At 31.5% G+C, this 21,897-nt stretch overlaps 2 protein-coding genes across 2 annotated transcripts; one reads left to right on the top strand and one right to left on the bottom strand.

Annotated features, from left to right (window-relative positions):
* Positions 1–591: 591 nt before the first annotated feature.
* LOC101266081 (putative B3 domain-containing protein At2g27410) lies at positions 592–1,413 on the bottom strand. The gene has a single exon (XM_004231632.1). The coding sequence runs from the start codon at positions 1,411–1,413 to the stop codon at positions 592–594; it is 822 nt and encodes a 273-aa protein (XP_004231680.1).
* A 19,233-nt stretch (positions 1,414–20,646) lies between these two features.
* On the top strand, positions 20,647–21,273 carry LOC138342069 (putative B3 domain-containing protein At5g35780). Its single transcript, XM_069294252.1, has one exon. It carries the CDS (start codon positions 20,647–20,649, stop codon positions 21,271–21,273), a length of 627 nt encoding a protein of 208 aa, XP_069150353.1.
* The last annotated feature ends 624 nt before the right edge of the window (positions 21,274–21,897 follow it).

Here is a 21,897-nt window from a genome sequence, read left to right on the forward strand (position 1 = left end):
TTTCACTTGAATTAACATGTCAACCACTATTAAGGTAAAGCATTATCACGACATGTTCCTTAGTATTTATACCTCAATTTATCATTTGAGACTTGTTGGGGTGGTTGACTTGGGACCTGAGGGGCTCAGGTGATTTTCAAATAACCTGAACTCAAAATGACAATGCATATTTTTGTTGTTAGATGGTGTACAGCAATGGCATCACCAAGAAGCGATCGTGAACGAATTGATGTACTGTAGCAACGGATTGTCACTTCATCTTCCATCGATTACTGGCTTAAATGCATTGTGGTCTCATTTCTGAAAGAACTATTCTTGTGACATAATATAATGTAAAAGAGTGTGTATCAAAATACTAATTAAAACTTTTCCTCTATTAATATAAAATGCATACACACATGGTAATGTTACCACTGCAGCTGATGGTAGATAACATGTCTGGCCCGTGCTATTCCTGAGAATCTTCTACTACAAAACAGAAAAAGTTCAACTAGCATCTAAAAATATAGAATCTTATTTCATACACCTGCAAATATACAAATAAACTCAAAAGATTCCTGTAATAAAAGAAGTTCAATACGACACTAATTATTATTGTCGAACAGAAACAAGAGCCAACCATGGAACCAAATGTTGATGAAATGACCACAACTGCACCACCATTCCAGATTTGAGTTTATTCCTTTTTACTACTTGCATCCAGTCATTCAATAACACATAACTTGAGCTGTTACTCATGTCCCATTTTGTCAAATGAATTTTTGTTTGTTCAAGTGAAGGCTCAATCAAGTTGAACTGAATCTTGCTCTTTTTGTTGGACTCAATGTCTCTTGTCTCCAACACCATTTTCTGTTGTGGTGTCAAGAAATCCTTTCTCACCACTTGGTTGACGGGGATTGACATACGCATATGCTTATAGCTCAAATCTGTATCATAAAGAACTTTCTGAATTACGAGTTTCACTTGAGAAATCTGAACACCCATTCCTGAAATCATCTCCTTCAACTCATCCGGCAAAACTGGAGGATCAATTATTGGTTTATAAATCTTTCTTCTCTTTTCCTCTCTGTTTTCCCACTTACTATGTTTTTCATCGAACAGAGTCTCAGTCTTTTTTCCCTCCACGGAAAGGTCTTCATCAACTGTTTCGATTGTTTTACGTTTAAGAGAGATTCGAATCTTCGGATCCTTTTTCTGTGACATTGATTGAGACGGCATAACAGTAGGAGGAGGGTTCTTTCTTCTGAAAATTCTGCTTCTTTTAGCCCTTGGGAGAAGATAGTAGTAGTGATCAACAGAATGTTCACACATAAACGGATTCTTTCTAAAAGCTTCATCTTTTTCAACATCTACACATTCAAAATCAGTTATACAGGACTCTTCTTTCAACCCACCACCATCATCGTCTTCCATTATCGTTCCCATGGAAAACAGAAGAAAATTTTCAAGAAACAGAGAGAGATCAACTTTTAGAAAACAATGGGTTTGATTAAGAAGAAGAATTGTTGATAAAGAGGGTGAAATTAGTTTAAGAATGAGGGGATTCTTGATTTATTAACGTTGGGGAGTTCTTGATTTCTTGAACGCGCTAAATTGACAAGCTGGTTAACAAGTTTCTAAATTTGGAAATTATTTAATTATTCAGTCTTTGAAAGACATTAGCATTTCAACAAGTGATAAGAAAGAAGAAAAGGTTCTTTTTGTTGTAATCTTTTTCTCCAAAGCAACCTCACATCATGTTTTCTCATGTGTAAATCATTGTATCGGGCTGAAATTTTTACTGACTATTTTTATATTTTCGTGTTTGTTTGAATGGAGGAGATAAGATTTGGAGGGTAGGATCCAATTTCAGTTCTGAAGAGTAACTGTATTTGTGTGTTTCTTTCTATTTATGTTTGTTAGTGTAACTATTGCTTCTTTCTATTAGACAATTGTTGAGTAGACATTTAGGAGAATATTTATAGCCCTATTATTGTTATAGCGAAGCATTAGAATGGCGTTCACGTGATTGTTACCTTCGATCTGAAGGGTTTCTTCACATTTTTTTATTTCAAATTAATGTCTTTCCATCGCAGCATCACTCACTTACAACTTGAATCTTTCAAAATAAAACGATTATCTTTTTATACTTAATCGGTTTCATTTTAGGTAGGTAACATTATTTGATAGGATATAAGAATAAAAAATAAAAAAATTGTTATCTGTAATCTTAAAATATGTCATGACATTTTATAACTGTGAAAATATTTTCTCCGTCTATTTTTAATTGTTTAAATTTTAATTTTGCACCTTCATAAAAAAAATTATTAATATAATTTTTTATCATAATATTCGCTTAAGTAAGATAGTTGCTTTTTTTAGGTATAGTTAATCTAAATATTTCAAATACAAGGAGGAAAGTGAAATCGTTGTCAAATCTTTATCATTGAATCTCCAAATATGAATTTGAGTGCTTCAGTTGATCCTCAATCTCCCAGTATCTATATTTCAATTGCTCAACTTAAGTCTTAAGTCTTGAGAAATAATTTAGGGGAATAAGTAAATTATTGTTGAGGGTAAAATATGAAATTCATTTTTATCTTTTTATATGTTAAAAGTGACGAGTAAAAAATTACAAAAAATACTTTTAACATAGTAAACAAATAATAGTGAATAAAATGAATATATCACTAAGAATAAATTTAGAAGTTTAAATTTAATTATTTTTAAATATAGAATTTTGTCATTCTTATTTAAGCATTAGTCCTGGGCACGTGCATTGCACTTGTATCCCATGCTAAATCATGTGAAATTGTTATAACAATATATATAATCAACAACCTTCACATCATGTTTTTCGATGTGTTATTAGTTGTATCTGACTCAAATTTTTACTAAGTGTTCCTATATCTGCATGTTTAATTTGAATGGAGGAGATAAGATTTGGAGGTCAGCAGAATTCAATTTCATGTTTTGAACACCAGCTGGATTTGTGTGTTTCTTTCTATTTATCTTTGTTAGTGTAGTTATTGATTCTTCGTATTTGGCAATTGTTGTGTAGCCATTTAGCAGAATATTTATAGCCATATTATTGTTATAGTGAAACAATTTGAATATGGGCGATCACGTGATTGTTACCTTCAATTTGAAGGATTTTTTCAACGTTTTTTATTTTCGAGTTTATATTTTTCCATCGCAGCATCATTCACTTTAAATTTAAATCTTCCAAAATAATATGATTATCTTTTTATACTTCATCGGTTTCATTTTAGGTAAGATATTATTTGATAAAAAATTAAAAAAATTGTTATGTGTAATCTTAAAATATGTCATGACATTTTATAATGGTGATTTTTTACATCCATTTTTAATTGTTTGAATTTGAATTTTACTCTTTCTTAAAAAATAATGATTAATATAAATGTTTACCATGATATTGTTTAAATAAGGTAGTTGCTTTTTTTGATATAATTAATTTAAATATTTTCTAATATGAGGAGGAAAGTGAAATCGATATCAAAGTTTTATCATTGAATCTCCAAATATGAACCGTTGCGTGTTTCAGTTAATCCTCAATCTCCCAGTATAGATATTTCGACTACTCAAGATTAAGTCTTAAGGCTTGAGAAATAATTTGGGGGAAAAGTAAATTATTATTGAGGGATAACTATGAAAGTCATTTTTATCTTTTTCTATGTTAAAAGTGACAAGTTTAGAATAAAAAATTACTTTTAAAATAATGGACAAATAAGAATGAATAAAATGAATATATCACTAAGAATAAATTTTAAATTTTAAATGAAATTATTATTAAATATACATTTTTGTTCAATCTTATTTAAGCATTAGTCCTGGGCACGTGTGTTGTACGTGTATCCCATGCTAAATCATGTGGAATTGTTATAACGATATATACAATCAGCAACCTTCACATCATATTTTTCAATGTATTAACCGTTGTATCGGGGCGAAATTTTTATTGAGTGTTTCTATATCTTCATGTTTGGTTTGAATGGACGAGATAAGATTTAGAGATCAGCAAGATTCAATTTCAGATTCTGAAAAACAGATGGATTTGTGTGTTTCTTCCTATTTATCTTTGTTAGTGTAGCTATTACTTCTTTGTATTTGACAATTGTTGTGAACCAGTTAGGAGAATATTATAGCCCTATAGTTATTATAGTGAAACAATTTGAATCTGGGCGATCACATGATTGTTACCTTCGATTTGAAGGGTTTTTTTATGTTGTTTATTTTCAAGTTTATGCCTTTCACTCGCAACATCATTCACTTAAAACTTAAATCTTCCAATATTATATGATTTTTCTTTTATACTTCATCGGTTTCATTTTAGGTAAGGTAACATTATTTTATGGGATACAAAAAAAAAAAGTTATCCGTTATTAAAAGATATGTCATGACATTTTGTAACGATGAGAATATTTTCTCCATCCATTTTTAATTATTTAAATTTGAATTTCGCACCTTCATAAAAATAATGATTAATATAAATTTTTACCATAATATTCGCTTAAGTAAGGATCTTTTTTTTGGGTATAATTAATATAAATCTTTCTAAATATGAGGAGGAAAATGAAATCATTGTCAAATCTTAATTATTGAATCTCCAAATATGAATCTTTGAGTGTTTGAGTTGATCCTCAATCTCCTAGTATCGATATTTCGATTGCTCAAGCTTAAGTCTTAAGTCTTGAGAAATAGTTTGGGAAATAAGTAAATTATTGTTGAGGGTAAAATATGAAATTCATTTTTATCTTTTTCTATGTTAAAAGTGACAAGTTTAAAATAAAATTTTACTTTTAAAATAGCGGACAAATAAAAGTGCATAAAATGAATATATCACTACTAATAAATTTTAATTTTTAAAATTCAATTATTTTTTGAATATAGAATTTTGTTATTCTTATTTAAGCACTAGTTCTGGACACGTGTGTTGCATGTGTGTTGCACCTTCACATCATGTTTTTCAATGTGTTAACCGCGTTGTATGGGGCTGAAATTTTTACTAAATGTTCCTACATCTTCGAGTTTGATTTCAATAGAGGAGATAAAATTTGAAAGTCAGCAAGATCCAATTTTTGATTTTGAACAACAGCTAGATTTATGCATTTCATTCTATTTATTTTTGTTAGTGTAGCTATTGCTTCTTTGTATTTGAATATTGTTGTGTAGTCATTTTAGGAGAATATTTATAGCCGTATTATTGTTATAGTGAAGCATTTGAACTGGGGCAATCACGTGACTGTTACCTTTGATTTGAAGGATTTTTCCACATTTTTATTTTCGAGTTTATGTCTTTCCATCGCAACATCAGTCACTGTCAACTTAAATATTCCAAAATAATATGCTTGTCTTCTTATTCTTCGTTAGCTTCATTTTAGGTAAGGTAACATTATTTGACGGGATATAAAAAAAATTAAAAAATTGTTATTTGTATTCTTAAATAAGTCATGATATTTTATAACGGTGAAAATATTTTCTCCATTCATTTTTAATTGTTTAAATTTGAATTTTGTAATTTCTTAAGAAACAATTATTAATATGAATTTTTACCATAATATTCGCTTAAGTAGGGTAGTTACTTTTTGTTTTTTTGCATAATTAACTTAATATTTTCAAATATGAGGAGGAAAGTGATATCGTTGTCAAATACTTATCATTGAATCTCCAAATATGAATTTTTGAGTGTTTCAATTGATCCTCAATCCCCGACATCAATATTCGGCTGCGCAAGCTTAAGTCTTAAGTCTTGAGAAATAATTTGGGGAATAAGTAAATTATTGTTGAAACTAAAATACGAAATTTATTTTTTATCGTTATATATGTTAAAAGTGACAAGTAAAAAATAAAAATTTATTTTAAAAAAATAGTGGACGCATAATAGTGAATAAAATAAATGTCACTAAGAATCAATTTAAAGTTTAAAATAAAATTATTTTTAAATATAGAATTCTGTCATTCTTATTTAAGCACTAGTCCTGGGCACGTATATCGCACGTGTATCCTATGCTAATATGTGTGAAGTTGTATAGAAGAGTCAAGTTGAGGACGATCAAGGGCAAATTTGTCATTTTAGAAATATTCTAGAATGTTTGTTTTTATGTTATGACATCAAAAAAGTGGTAATAGATTTATAATAACAATACGACCAAATATCTTTTCTTAAATGCCATGTGTATCCTAATGATGCGGCATTTAATTTTGACCCACATCATCTATATATTTTTTTTCTTTTTTTTTTAAACTGAAATTTTCATCAAACTAAAAAAATCTATTAAACAATGGAATTTTAGTAATTTAATACTATTTAAGGGCAAAATAATAATTGTATAATTAATGACCAAAATTAAAATTTAGAAGAATCCATATATGTCTTTACTTTTAAATTGACAAATAAAAATATTTTTATAATTATGTTAAAATGAAGAATTTCTTAATTAACTTTTACAAACAATAATAAATGCTAAGCTTGTTTTGACTTTTTTTTAAGGAAAATTTTGAACTAATTTAAAATAAAATGTGTTTGAATAGTTAATATTTTTTTCTAAAAATACGTTAAAGAATTATTGCGGGTAAACATATTCTTAATATTTCTTCCAGAATATGGTCACTAAATTTGTATCTTGATTATTAAAATAATCTTTAAAATGACGTATCATTATTTTTAAAGTAATTTGAATATATATAAAATTACGTGACTAAAAGAATGAACAACGTTTGACTATTAAGAAATTAATTATTTGATAATGTATTCATCAAAAGATTAAAAAATATAAAATTTTCATTTCTGTATAGAATATTTTCTTGATATCAAATATGATAAACTATTTAACAGGAAAAATTTGACAAGAAAAAAAATTAATATTCAAATTCTAAGAAATATTAAAATGCAAACTAAAGAAAAATGAGTGGTTAAAAAATTTAGAAAATAAAAATAAAAGTTCCAGTAGAAAGGTCTTGAGAAATATAGAGGAAAAAAATTAAAAAATAAATAATAACTTGAAAAAGAAACACAACATGATATTTAGAGTGTAGTATCAAAAAAATTATTCATGTAATTTAGAATATAACATTATGTCAAATTGTTGTCGTATATAGAAATAAAATTACTTTCTTGATTGTTTTTATTTTTACAGAGTTAGAAATCAACAATTTAATAAACATTTTCAATATTAGAATATAACATTATGATAATTGTTATTGTATATAGAAATAAATTTGATTTCATGATTGTTTTTATTGATGAAAGTTAGACATCAAGTATTTAATAAATACTTTCGATATTAATACCAAAACAAATTGAAGTATTTCTATTGTCGAAGACAATAATTAAATGTATCACAAAATTCACCGACAAAGCAAACTACAAACACATTATACTTAAGTTGAAGCAGTAGAGATTTGAAAGACTTTGAGTCGTCAGATGCAAGCTTATGGTACAAATATTACGAAAAGAAGATGATAACATTGTAGAAAATAGATACCAAGTGCGAAAATATATGAAGATCAATAAACTTTTTCAAAGATATCACCATTTTATATATTCCTCGAACGCGAAATGTTTAACTCATAATCTAATACAATTCTCTATTTTCTTGCTGCATAGAATTTTTTGGAATTCAACTTTCTCAATTTGAGTTGTAATCGACACATTTATGTCGTATGAATATTTTGAAAAAGATTATTAAGCAATATATTGAAGTTGCTTATTGTAAAAATAGTATAAAGTATAGAAATCTCATATATTTAGAGACTAATTACATTCTATCCCAAAAGTTTCCTCACTTACAAAATTCTCAAAATTTTCGTTGCTCTCGAAAACATTCCTTGATTGTATAATACATTACTAATGATATATATTACTTCATGGAAGGAATGTATCTAGACGGGATATCTATGTATCCAAGAGGGGATGGATGTATCCGAGAGGGAATAAGAATATATCCGAGAGGGGATTATGATATCTTAAGTTGCAAATTTATATGATTTTTTAAAAAAATATGTGAAATTATATTGGGCCCGTATCACGGGCCTTGAATTATCTAGTGTGTGCGTATCACGGGCCATGAATTTTATTTAGTGTTCCCATATCTTCGTGTTTGATTTGAGTGGAGGAGATAAAATTTGGCGGTCAACATGATCCAGTGTCAAGTTCTGAACACCAGTTGGATTTGTGTGTTTCATTCTATTTATCTTTGTTAGTGTAGAGATTTCTTATTTGTATTTGGCAATCATTATGTAGTCATTTAGGAAAATATTTATATCCCTATTATTGTTATAGTAAAACAATTTGAATCTGGGCGATCACGTGATTGTTACCTTCGATTTGATGGGTTTTCCACGTTCTTTATTTTTGAATTTATGTCTTTCTGTTGCAACATCATTCACTTTCAACTTAGATCTTCCAAAACAATATGCTTATCTTCTTATACTACATCGATTTTATTTTAGGTTAAGTAACATTATTTGATGGGATATAAAAAAAATTAAAAGAATTTGTTATCTGAAATCTTAAAGTATGTCATAATATTTTATAATGGTAAAAATATTTTCTCCGTCCATCTTAATGGTTTCAATTTGAATTTTACGCCTTCTTAAAAAATAATGACTAATCTTAATTTTTACCATAATGTTCACTTATGTAAGGTAGTTTTTTTTTTTTTTATAATTAACCCAACTCTTTTCAAATATTAGGAGGAAAGTGAAAATGTTGTCAAATTTTTATCATTGAATCTCCAAGTATGAATTTTTGAGTATTTCAGTTGAACCTCAATCTCCTAGTATTGATCTTTCGGTTGCTCAAGCTGAAGTCTTAAATCTTAAGTCTTGAGAAATAATTTGGGAAAATAAGTAAATTATTATTGAGGGTAATATATGAAATTCAATTTTATCTTTTTATGAGGACCGACATCCAGCGCACCTTCGATCCTGTTGAGCACTCCATAGTCAGTTGGTGAGCCTCCTTGCATACCAAAGAACTCCTTATTTGTTTTCTAGTCTTTCAGTTCATCAGGATGTTGTGGGATTTGTCCCAACATCCATCTCAGTTATTAGAGGCTGTATAAATAGAAGGGCAGATGTTATTCATTGGAGTCTTGTCATTATCATTTCTTATTGTTAAAACTTGGGTTGTCATTTTTGGCCAAGTTGAATGTTAAAACTTTAAAACATTCTCATTTATTTGATTTTCAGTTTAGTAAGTTCGTTTACATATCTATCTATCTATCTATCTATATATATCTATCTATCTATCTATCTATCTATATATATATATATATATATATATATATATATATATATATTGTCTTTTGCTAAGTTAAGTAAGTCAGCCTAAGAGTTCGCTTGGGGGCCAACAATGGTCTTCGAGTGTCATCCACGTCTGGGATATAGACTCGAGACATGACATATAGATGAAAGTTAAAATAAATTTTAAAAAAAAAACATATATAGATGTTGAGCTTTGGAGGTGTGAAATCATCATTTTCATTTCTCAACTATACAGTTATATATAGATTTTCTAAACTAAATTTAGAGGAAAATTGGAATTGTACGGTGGTAATATTTTTTTTTTTTAAATAGAATAAAGTTGAAGCAACAAGATCTAGAGCGGTAATTAGTTTTTAATGATAATTATGATAGAGAAAAGTTTTTGGGTATAAATGGATTAATGATGTGTCACACTATATTTATATGTTTTTAGTTTATATTTATAAAGAGTAAAAATACTCTTACCCACTTTTATTATTTTTTATTATTTTTAATAATGAGAAAACTTTTAATGTGATTACTATTTAATGTTTAATTTATTAGATATAATAATAACAATATGATATGATTTACTTAATATTTAACTTATTAGATGTTTTACAACTTTTTTCTTTACTTGTAGAGTAAAATGGTTACACAACTTTAAATTTTGAGTCTTTCACTATACTATATATATATATATATATATATATATTTATATATATATATATATATATGTCCACTTACTATTTTAATTAGATCTATTATAGCATTTTAATTTATTGAAGGCTATAATCGTAATTCAACTTGTCACTTGAGTTCTTTCCACATATAATATAATACGATATGTTAAAGATGACAAGTAAAAAAAAATACATTTTTAAAATAGTGGACAAATAAAATTTAATAAAATGAATATATAACTAAAAATAAATTTTAAATTTTAAAATTAAATTATTTATAAATATAGAAGTTTGTCATTCTTATTTATGCACTAGTCTTGGACACGTGCGTTGCACGTGTATCCCATGCTAAATTCTCTCTCTATCTCTCTATCTCTCATATATATATATATATATATATATATATATTTCACAACATGTTTTTCGATGTGCTAACGGTTGTATGAAGCTTAAATTTGTACTGAGTGTTCTTATATCTTCGTGTTTGATTTCAATGGAGGAGATAAGATTTGGAGGTCAGCAGGATCTAATTTCAAGTTTTGAACAACAACTGGATTTGTGTGTTTCTTTCCATTTATCTTTGTTAGTTTCGCTATTGCTCTTTGTATTTGACAATTTTTGTGTAGCCATTTAAAAGAATATTTATAACCCTATTATTGTTATAGTGAAGCAATTTGAATCTAGGCAATCACGTGATTGTTGCTTTCAATTTGAAGGGGTTTTCCACATTTTTTTATTTTTGAGTTTATATCTTTCAATGGCAACATCATTCACTTTCAATTGAAATCTTTCAAAATAATATGCTTATCTTTTTATACTTCATCGCTTTCATTTAGGTAAGGTAACATTATTTAATGTGTTACAATTTTTTTGGAAAAAAAATTGTTATTTGTAATCTTATAATATGTCTAACATTTTATAACGGTGAGAATATTTTCCCATATCTATTTTTAATTTTCTAAATTTAAATTTTTCATCTTCTTAAAAAATAATGATTAATATAAATTTTTATCATAATATTCGTTACAGTAATGTATTTTTTTTGGTATAATTAACCTGAATTTTTCCAAATATGAGGAGGAAAGTGAAATCATTGTCAAATCTTTATCATCAAATTCCCAAATATGCATCTTTGAGTGTTTCAGTTAATCCTTAATCTCCCCGTATTTGATATTTCGGCTGCTCAAGCTTAAGTCTTAAGACTTGAGAAATAATTTATGAAATAAGTAAATTATTGTTGAGGGAATGGAAACTTTTTTTTATTTTTTTTATATGTTAAAAGTGACAAGTAAAAAATAAAAAATTATTTTTAAAATAATGTATGAATAAAAATAACTAAAATGAATATATCACTAAGAATAAATTCAATTTTTTAAAAAAATCAAATTACTTTTAAATATAGTCATTCTCATTTAAGCATACTAAACAAAATGCCCCTATCTCCCAACCCCTATCACATCTTATATTGTCCTTTGATAGCTATCCTGGACTCAATATTGTTAATATGATACTGTGGACAGGTGTTAGTCCCGTAAACTACTTGATCTAACTACATACAGACATGACAAGGACTTGGGAATTGATTTTGGCATGCATGAGGGAAAAATATTGCAACAAAGGTTCAATTTGCTTAGGTGTTGGCAAAACAGCTTGTACGTGCAAGGCTTACGTGTGGGCAGAAGCCATCGGAAAGGCAATGTGTTGGCTTGACAAGTCAAGGCTGTGAAGACTTGATGATGGCAAGACAAAGACATTCACATGGATTGCTGAAATAAAACTAAGTGTTGAAGGACAGTTAAAATATTCTAAGTGTTGGAAGCAGGCTGAAATATTCTAAGTGTTGGAATATAGGCTGAAATATTCTAATTGTTAGAATATTGTTATTTCGTTTGGATAAGGATGTAATTTGAATTATATTCAATCTGTTAGAAATATAGCTGTTGGAAACATTAATTTAAGTCCTGTGATGACAAGTGTCGGACAGGTGTCGCTTGTAACTGTCCTTTGTAACTGTCGCATGTAACAGCCATGTGCAGAAATTTTAAAAGGTGGAAATTTCGTTTAAGACAGGGGAGATTAATTTCTGGCCTTAGACAAAATTTGTGAAGCCTTCCTTGTATTGATTCTGAGATTAATAAAGGTTGGGAAGAATTCCTGTATATTGGCTATGTTGTTATGATTATTGTTGCCTGAATAAACCAAGTAACATAATTCTATACTTAGTTAAATTCATGTAAGTGTAAGGTTGAAGTTTGCAAAGAGTTGAAGACTGCTTGGGAGTGGTGCTAGATAAAAAAATCAACCCTCTTTCAATTGGTATCAGATTGTGGCTTAACGATGGTGACGATTGCAGAACTTCGGGAAATAGTGCGCAAGGGTTGAAGCCTTTGTTGGTATTACTGATGAGGTAATGGAAGATCCAACGCTGGTTGATCTTCTGATACAGATTGTTAATTTGAGACAGGACGCTGACAAAATTCGAGGCGATGATGGTGTGTTCCAAGGACTTGTTGATGAACATATAGCTGAAACTTTGAATTTTCGTGAGACTACGAAGGCACAATTGGAGTCACCGCATAAACATACTAAAAGTGTTCGTGCAGAGATTGTTGTGTTAAGTAGTGTTGTGGCAGCGTTAAGTTCAAATCGTGGCGAATTGTCTAAGGTTAAAATTCGGAACCTAAAGCCTTTGGTGGTGCAACGAGTGCTAAAGAATTGGAAAACTTCATCCAGGATATGGAACAGTACTTTACTACTGCAAGGGTGCCTGAAACTGACAAGTTAAACATTACCATAATGTATTTGACGGGTGATGCTAAACTTTGGTGGAGAACTTGAAATGCAGATGATGTATGTGCTAGATGACCAAGAATTGATATGTGGATAAAATGATAAAAGAAATGCGTGATCAATTTCTTCCTAGCAACACCTCTTGGCTTGCAAGGGACAAGTTGAAGAGATTAAGGCAGACGGGTTCGGTGAGGGAATACATTAAAGAATTTACCTCTGTGATGTTAGACATCCAAAATATGTCTGATGAGGATAAATTACATAACTTCATTTTGGGTATACAAGGTTGGGCTCAAAAAGAACTTTGAAGGAAAAATGTCAAGGATTTGTCAGGGGCAATTGTTGTTGTTGATTCAATAGTAGATTTCAGGACGACTCGACCGACTACTGATGTCCCTTCTACTTCGAAATTTAAGAAAAAAGGTGAGAAAAAAGGGGATTGGAAAAGGAAGAATCGTAAATACTATGCTAATGATAAAGGGAAAGCGCCAAAGAAGGAAGGAAACAAAGAAAACAAGTCAAAGAACAAGGATGGAACCTCGAAAGGTTGTTGGACATGTGGTGGTCCTAATTTGGCTAAGTGTTGTCCAAACAGGGAAAAAGTGAACACTTTGCTTGCCTGAAAGGTGAATCAGGATTAAGAAGGAGAGAAAGTCATGGCTGCTATGGCCAATCCGTTAGATTTATCTTTCAATCATATTACATTGGTTAATAATGTTAAAGGGAATTCTAAGACTTCAAATCCACATGCTTCATTGATTCATTTGGAAATGAAGATAAAAGAAAAATGTGTGATGGCTATTGTTGATACGGGGATACTCATACATTTATTGATGTTAATAGTGCTGCAAAATTGGGGCTTAAGTTGACTAGATGGCCCTTCTACATCAAGACAGTGAATGCTAAGGCACAAGCCATTGTGGGCATGACTTATGGAGTGTCTATGTCGACGGAAAATTGGGTAGGAAAACATAACTTGATGGTGATGCCGTTAGGAGATTCTGAGATGATACTTGGTATTGATTTTCTAAGAAAAATCTTGTTTGTTCCTTTTTCACATTTAGATGGGATAATGATTATGAAGGAAGATATGCTGGGTTTGTGAAGGGTGTTATCCTTTTGGAAAGTTAGTAATGTTGCAAAGAAAAAGGATAGGGGAATGATGTTGTCTGCTATGTCAATTGACAAAGGGATGAAGAAGGGAATGAAACTATACTTGCTGCTTTATTCGAATCGAAACCTAATGTAACACTAGAGGTCCCTGATTGTGTGGCCGAATTGTTGAAAAAGTCTGCTGATGTAATCCCGCCTGAATTGCCAAAGACTTTGCCGCCAAGGAGGGATATTGATCATAAAATTGAGTTGCTGCTAGGTAAGATTGCTCATACATAGACTCCTTATTGTATGGCTCCTAAGGAATTGACTGAATTACGGAAACAATTGAATGAATTGTTAGATGCTGGTCTGATTCAACCATCTAAGGCTCCCTATGGTGCTCATATTTTTTCCCAAAAGAAACAGGATGGGACGGTGAGAATGTGTGTTGATTACAGGGCGCTGAACAAGGTAATTGTGAAGAATAAGTATCCGATTTTGTTTGTACAAGATTTGATGGACAGGTTGAGCAAAGCATGCTGGTTCACGAAACTTGATCTTAGGGCAGGCTACTATCAGGTTAGAATAGCAGAAGGTGATGAACCTAAGACAACATGTGTAACTAGATATGGTTTTTATGAATTCCTTGTAATTCCATTTGGGCTAACCAATGCCCCGACTACCTTTTGCAACTTAATGAACAATGTGTTGTTTGACTATCTTGATGATTTTGTAGTCGTCTATCTTGATGATATTGTTATCTATAGTCGAACATTGGATGAACATGTCAATCACTTAAGTATGATGTTGTCTCAGTTGAGGAAGTATACACTTTATGTTAAAATGGAAAAGTATGAATTTGTTCAAGAAGAAATAAAATTTCTGGGTCATCTTGTTAGTAAAAACCAAGTTCGAATGGCTCTTAAGAAAGTGCTGGCCATTGTTGACTGACAAGCACTGTGAAATGTTAAGGATTTGTGGTCGTTTCTTGGGTTGGCTAAATATTACAGAAAGTTCATTTTGGGTTATTCAAAAAGGGCAGCGGCTCTAACTAACTTGGTGAAGAAAGATGCTAAATGGATATGTGTTATACGATGTAAAGAAGCTTTTCAAAATTTAAAGGATGCTATTGCATTTGAACCCATATTAAAGTTGCCTGATTTTGAGTTGCCATTTGAAGTACATACTCATGCGTATCATAAGGCTATTGGAGGCGTGTTAGTATAAGAAAGTCATCATGTGGCCTTCGAAAGTCAAAAATTGAATGATGTTGAGCAAAGATATTCGACATATAAAAAGAAAATGGTTGTTGTTGTACACCGTCTACAGGTTTGGAGAGTCTATCTCTTAGGGACTCGATTTGTGGTTCGAACTGATAATGTAGCCAATACATTTTCAAAACACAAAAGAAATTGAGTCCAAAACAAGAAAGATAGAAGGAGTTTCTAGCAGAATATGATTTCATGTGGGAACATAAGTCGGGGAAACACAACGAAGTTGTTGATGCATTAAGTTGAAAAGATGTATTTGTTGCAGTATATTCAATTACAAAACTTGAGACTAATTTCGTAGATAGAATCAGGTTGTGTGCTGCAAATGACTCATTATATGTTAAGTGGATGGGTCAAGTACAAGATGGCACAATGAGACGGTATTGGATCGAGGACGATGTACTTTATTTAAAGGGGGGAGAATCGTCGTACCAAATTAAGGTGGACTGCGCAAAGACATGATGAAGGAAGCGCATAATTGTGCTTGGGTTGGACATCCGGGTGTCGAAAGAATGTTGGCTCTACTGTCTCATGTTTATTTCTGGCTAAAGATGGAAGATGACATAGAAGGATACGTGAAGACTTGTCATGTCTGTCAAGTAGACAAGATTGAATGTAAAAAGGAGGCAGGTTTGTTGCAACCTTTGCCTATTCCTGAAAGGCCTTGGTTATCTGTAAGTATGGATTTCATTTTTGGATTTCCTAAGGTAGACGACAAAGCATCGATATTGGTGGTAATAGACAGGTTTTCAAAATATTCTGTTTTCATTGCTGCACCTGAATTTTGTTCATCTGAGATTGCTGTTGATTTATTCTATAAATACATGGTTAAATACTTTGGTGTTCCGGCTAACATTGTGAGTGATAGGGATACAAGATTCACAGGAAGGTTTTGGACAACATTGTTCAATATGATGGGAACTGAATTGAAGTTTTCTACTACAAATCATCCACAAACAGATGGACAGACGGAAGAGATTAATCACCTATTAAAGGAATACTTGAGGCACTATGTGACAATAAGTCAACGGAATTGGGTTGCATTGTTAGACACTGCTCACTTTTGTTATAATCTGCACAAGTCGTCTGTAATAGAAATGAGCCTTTTGAAGTTGTTTTAGGCAAACAACCTATGACGCCATTGGATTTTGGATTTTGCTAAGTCTAAAAACCAAGAAAAGTGTCTAGCAGCGTACAGGGTTTCAAGGGACAGACTTGAAATATTGTCTAAAGCACAAGATAACTTGTGCAAGGCTCAGCGGTGCATGAAGAAGTATGTTGATCAACATCATCGCTCAATTGAGTTTAATGTGGGTGAAAAATTATTATTGAAACTTACTTCACAAATTTGGAAACAGATTGCAAGTAACACTAGGCATCGGTGTTTGATTTCTAAGTATGATGGTCCATTCGAAGTGGTGAAACGAGTGGGCGAAGTTGCATATAGATTGAACGTGTCAGAAAGGTTTCATCCCACTTTCCATGTAAGTTTCTTGAAACCTTACTTTGCAGATGCAGATGATCCGGACAGGAACAGGTCAAAGAGGGATCCTCCATCAGTACCTACACAGTTTGATGCTGAATTGAGAAGATCCTTGATCAACGGATTTTGGGCACAAGTAAGAAGAATACAAAGATAGAATTCTTGATTTATTGGAAGGCAAGAGTGTAGCTGATGCAGTTTGGGAGAAATCAAAGGAGTTATGGCAGTTTGATGCTCAAATCGATGACTACCTTAAAAAGTCTCGATGAGGACATCGAGTTCAAGTGGTGCGGGTGGTCCGTGAGACCTGTAAACTACTTGATCTAACTACGTGCATGCATGACAAGGACTTGGGCATTGGTATTGTCATGCATGAGCGGCAAAACAGTGCAACAAAGGTTCAAGGTGCTTAGGTGTTGGCAAAAAAACTTGAATGTGGAAGGCTTACGTGTGAGCAGAAGCCATCGGAAAGGCAATGTGTTGGCTTGACAAGCCAAGGATGTGAAGACTTGATGATGGCAAGACAAAGGCATTCACATGGATTGCTAAAATAAAACTAAGTGTTAGAGGACAGCTGAAATATTCTAAGTGTTGGAAGCAGGTTAAAATATTATAAGTGTTGGAATGTAGGCTGAAATATTCTAATTGTTAGAATATTGTTATTTCTTTTTGATAAGGATGTAATTTGAATTATAGTCTATCTGTTAGAAATATAGTTGTTGGAAACATTAGTTTAAATCCTATGATGACAAGTGTCGGACAGGTGTCGGTTGTAACTGTCGTTTGTAACTGTCGCATGTAACAGCCATGTGCAGAAATTTTAGAAGGTGAAAATTCCATCTAAGGCAGGGGAGATTGATTTCTGTTCTAAGACATAATTTGTGAAGCTTCCTTATATTGATTCTAAGATTAATAAATGTTGGGAAGAGTTCCCGTATGTTAGTTGTGTTGTTATGATTACTGTTGCCTGAATAAACAAAGTAACATAATTCTATACTTAGTTAAATTTGTGTGAGTGTAAGGCTGAAGTTTGCAAAAAGTTGTAGACTGCTTGAGAGTGGTGCTAGATAAAAAAATCGACCCTCTTTCAACAGGGGCGTATCTAAGGAAGATTTCATCTATTTACGTGAACTGATGCTTCCTCTGTTGATCAAATATATTAGTGTTATATTTATTTTAGAAAAACTTAAATATATATGTATGAACTCACACTCAAAGTACTTTATAACGCGATGATAATTGGGTTCACCTCTCTAAGTGAGGTTAGAAATTTAAATCTTATAAGCCTAGATTTAGCTCTTAATGACTAAATTTTTTGATGTAGGACGTGAGGAATAACTAGTCCAACACTATGATTTTCCTTACACATGTAGAAGAACAATGTTCTTGAAGAAACTTGAAGGAAAATCTTGGAAGATAACTCTAGCCTTAGTGTTTCTTAAAGTTCTTGAGCATTGGAATTTAGGAGTGATGAGAGAATTTGGATTATTAAAACGGATTTTCTACACGTTTAGAGTAATTTAGATGACTTTTTAAAGGTTTACGGATGAAAATACCCTTAAAAAATAAAAAGAGTTGAAAGTCGGAATTTCATTCCAGCGACAGTGAGATATGTATTCACTCCGTAATGAGAGTCATCGCTCTACCAGGTTAGAGTGTATCTAGTATAGCAATCATAGTTGTTTACTCATAACTCGGATTGAGACAAGCTAGGTGGTTGGAAAGAGGACTCATAGACCTTTATGCTGATTGGTCATAAGCCCTCTAATTCATTATGAGTTGAGATATATGATCATTTGAAGTTGACCTAAGTATAATCTTATGAAAGTTTCCAACTCAACTTTGTAATTAATTAGGTATTCTAGTGACCTTAATTGATATCCAAAATCATTTCACACAAAAAAAATTGACCTTGGTGCCTAAAAAATTAAGAATCACTCAGCACGACCTTGAGTGAGGTTATTTCTTTCTATATTTTGTACTCTCATATTTGTATAGTGGATTGCTTATCTCTTTTGTGGATGTAAGTTGATTGATCGAACCACATTAAATCTGTGATTTTTGGTATATTTATCATTTGTCTTCTTACTAGCGGTCTTTTGAGGTTTGTTCAGTTAGCTTCCGCACGATACCTAATTTATTTCGGTCCTAACAAGTCTTCCCCCTAATCAAAACTCTCAAAGCCCCTAGGACTACATTGTGAAGGTTGATTAAGTTAAAAGGAATGAGTCTCTTTTTATAGAGTCATAATTTTTTTTCCTACAAGAAAAGGACTAGCCAAATATGGAGACTTTATGTTTTCTTTTTAGGAAAAGAAAAATCTATTTATGGTATGAAATTCAAGGCAAAACGATGTCTTTACCTTCCAAACAACATTCAAAGCCACACAATCTAATTTAATCAAGTAATTCACAATAAGATTCCGAAAATAACAATACCCAATTCATACTCTTTGAAAAATGGGTCAATCAACTCAAAAATAAATTCCAAAAAATGAGGTTTGACTCCTGAAATCCTTACTTGAAAATATTACTTAAAGGTATTTGGAACTCATTAGTGAAATCCCATTTTGAAAAGGACTTAAAATCAGTTCACAATCACCATTTTAGTTAAGAACTCAAGTCCTTGGAAAACCTTGTCTGTCAATCAAAATTTTAAGTTTTGATGTTAAAATCTATAAATAATCAAAGGGAAATGAAGTTTTAGAATCACAAAAGCTTACCCAAAATATTTAGCACAAGAAATCTGTTCAAAATCGACATCATGAGCGAGGCACACTTTGCGAAAGTGAAACACACCAGCTTCGAGAAAACCAATCAACTCTCCAGAATATGGAGACGACCCTCGAAATTCGTTTGAAATTCCATACACACAAATCATATATGCAGAAGGATTATACTCGACGTTTCAAATTCAATGGAACCGTCGAAACACGAATTTGAGGTCTCCTTGAAGTTGATCCGAAACTCGTGAAGGCCACAAGAAACTAACACAACGCCTAAAAATGTCAAAACAAGTTTAGGGCCTCTGAAAATTCAACCAAACCCTCACCTAGGACTAAAATAATCCCCCCAAATCCAATGAAACTCTCATAATTCCAATTCAAGCATTCGAACCCCTTATATTGACCAAAGTCAACCATAAGGCTAACTTCCACAATTTTCTAACTTGGGCCTCAAATCCTCAAAGAGACTCCGAATCTGAAAACCTGCTACTCTCTTAGATCAATTCTACATTCAAGACTAATGAATTCGATAGAATCTTATTCTAACACTTGAAACTTCAAAAAAATACTGAAAATCACTTTTTAACATCTTTAGCCTTTCAAACTCAAATTACAATAAATTCTCAACTTTTAACAAAAAGTTTGAAACTAACTTTCAAACTCAAACAACTCAGAATCAAGAGCGGAAAGAGCAAAACGATAAATTAACAACAGTTTCCAAAAAATAACCAACCAGGTCATTACCTTTCTCTAAATAATTAACTCCTTTTGCTTTGGTGGAGATTGTCATGGTTAGCGGTTTTTCATTCTTCCAATGCTTAATTACACTAATCAGTCATGTAATGTAACTCAAATTTGAATACAGTCTTTGTGTTTTAAGTAACTTTGCACCCCTTATGAGATATGCACATAACGAATTAAGTAAATTTTTAATATTACTGTCTAGGTAACAAATCAATATAATTAAATAAATATAATTTACAGTCACAAGAACTCACTATTCGTAATTTTCCAAAAACTATGTTTTTCAATTTTATAACTCAATCTTACATTACCTGAAAAGGAAAACGGTCATGTATAAGAAGATAAGCATATATATTATTATGGAAAATTTAAGTGAGTCATATTTAGAAACTTATTTATCAGCGTGTAAATTTAGCGCGTCCAAGAAAATGAAGAACTCTCCAACATTAACAAATCAAGAATCCCCTGTTTTCTAAAACCCTCAATATATAAACCCTCTTTATCAACAATTATTCTTCGTCAATTACATTCATCAAAGTTGTTGCCTTCTTAATTACAGTCTCCCTCTCTTTCTTTAAAATTTTCCTTCTTTTCTCCATGGGAATACTAATGGAAGACGATGTTGATGGTGGGTCGAAAGAGGAATCCTGCATTACTGATTTCGAATGTATAGATGTTGAAGAGCGTGAAAAAGAGGAAGCTTTTAGAAAGAATCCGTTTATGTGTGAGCATTCTGTTGATCACTACTACTATCTTCTCCCAAGGGCTAAAAGAAGCAGAATTTTCAGAAGAAACAACCCTCCTCCTACTGTTATGCCGTCTCAATCAATGTCACAGAAAAAGGGTCTCAAGATTCGAATCTCTCTTAAAAGTAAAACAATTGAAGAAGTTGATCAAGACCTTTCCATGGAGAAAAACAAGACTCAAACTCTGTTCGGTGAAAAACAGAGTAAATTGGAAGATAGAGAGAAAAAGACTGAAACTGTGTTGGATGAAAAACAGAGTAAAGCGAAAGACAGAAAGAGAAAGAGAAGAAAGATTTATAAACCAATAATTGATCCTCCAGTTTTGCCAGATGAGTTGAAGGAGATGATTTCAGGAATGGGTGTTCAGATTTCTCAAGTGAAACTCGTTATTCAGAAAGTTCTTTATGATACAGACTTGAGTTATAAGCAAGTGCGTCTTTCAATCCCCATCAACCAAGTGGAGAATAAGGATTTCTTGACACCCCAATAGAAAATGGTATTGGAGACGAGAGATATTGTGTCTAACAAAAAGAGCAAGATTCAGTTCAACTTGATTGAGCCTTCACTTGAAAAAACAAAAATTCATTTGGCAAAATGGGACATGAGTAACACCTCTAATTATGTGTTATTGAATGGCTGGATGCAAGTAGTAGAAAGGAATATCCTCAAGTCTGGAATGGTAGTGCAGTTATGGTCATTTAATCAAGATTTGGTTCCATGGTTGGCTCTTGTTTTGGTTCGATAATAATTTAGACGTTGATTTCATTTGTAACTATTTAGTACAGTTTGCCAACTTTTGTGTAGGATTAGCGTCCTAGTAAACTTCTTTTGTTTGTTTTGATTGATATCGTTTTTAGTGTATTTGAATATAATATAACTTTTTACACTAAGATTCTTTATTGCCTTTACTTTTAGTTGCTACTTCACTTTTTCTGTTTTGTACTCTTAACTAGAGAGGATTAACACAGTACTCTAAACTATGTCAGCTATCATCAGCTGCAGTACTGGTAACAATACACACAGTGCTCCATATCTGCATTGTGTTATTAAGCTGCCTTGCAGGATTGTGTTGCATAACTTACTCGATTCGGTACTGTCTCGACCTCTTTCTTTC

This window comes from Solanum lycopersicum, chromosome 2 (genome assembly GCF_036512215.1).
Source record: "Solanum lycopersicum chromosome 2, SLM_r2.1".
Lineage (NCBI taxonomy): Eukaryota > Viridiplantae > Streptophyta > Magnoliopsida > Solanales > Solanaceae > Solanum > Solanum lycopersicum.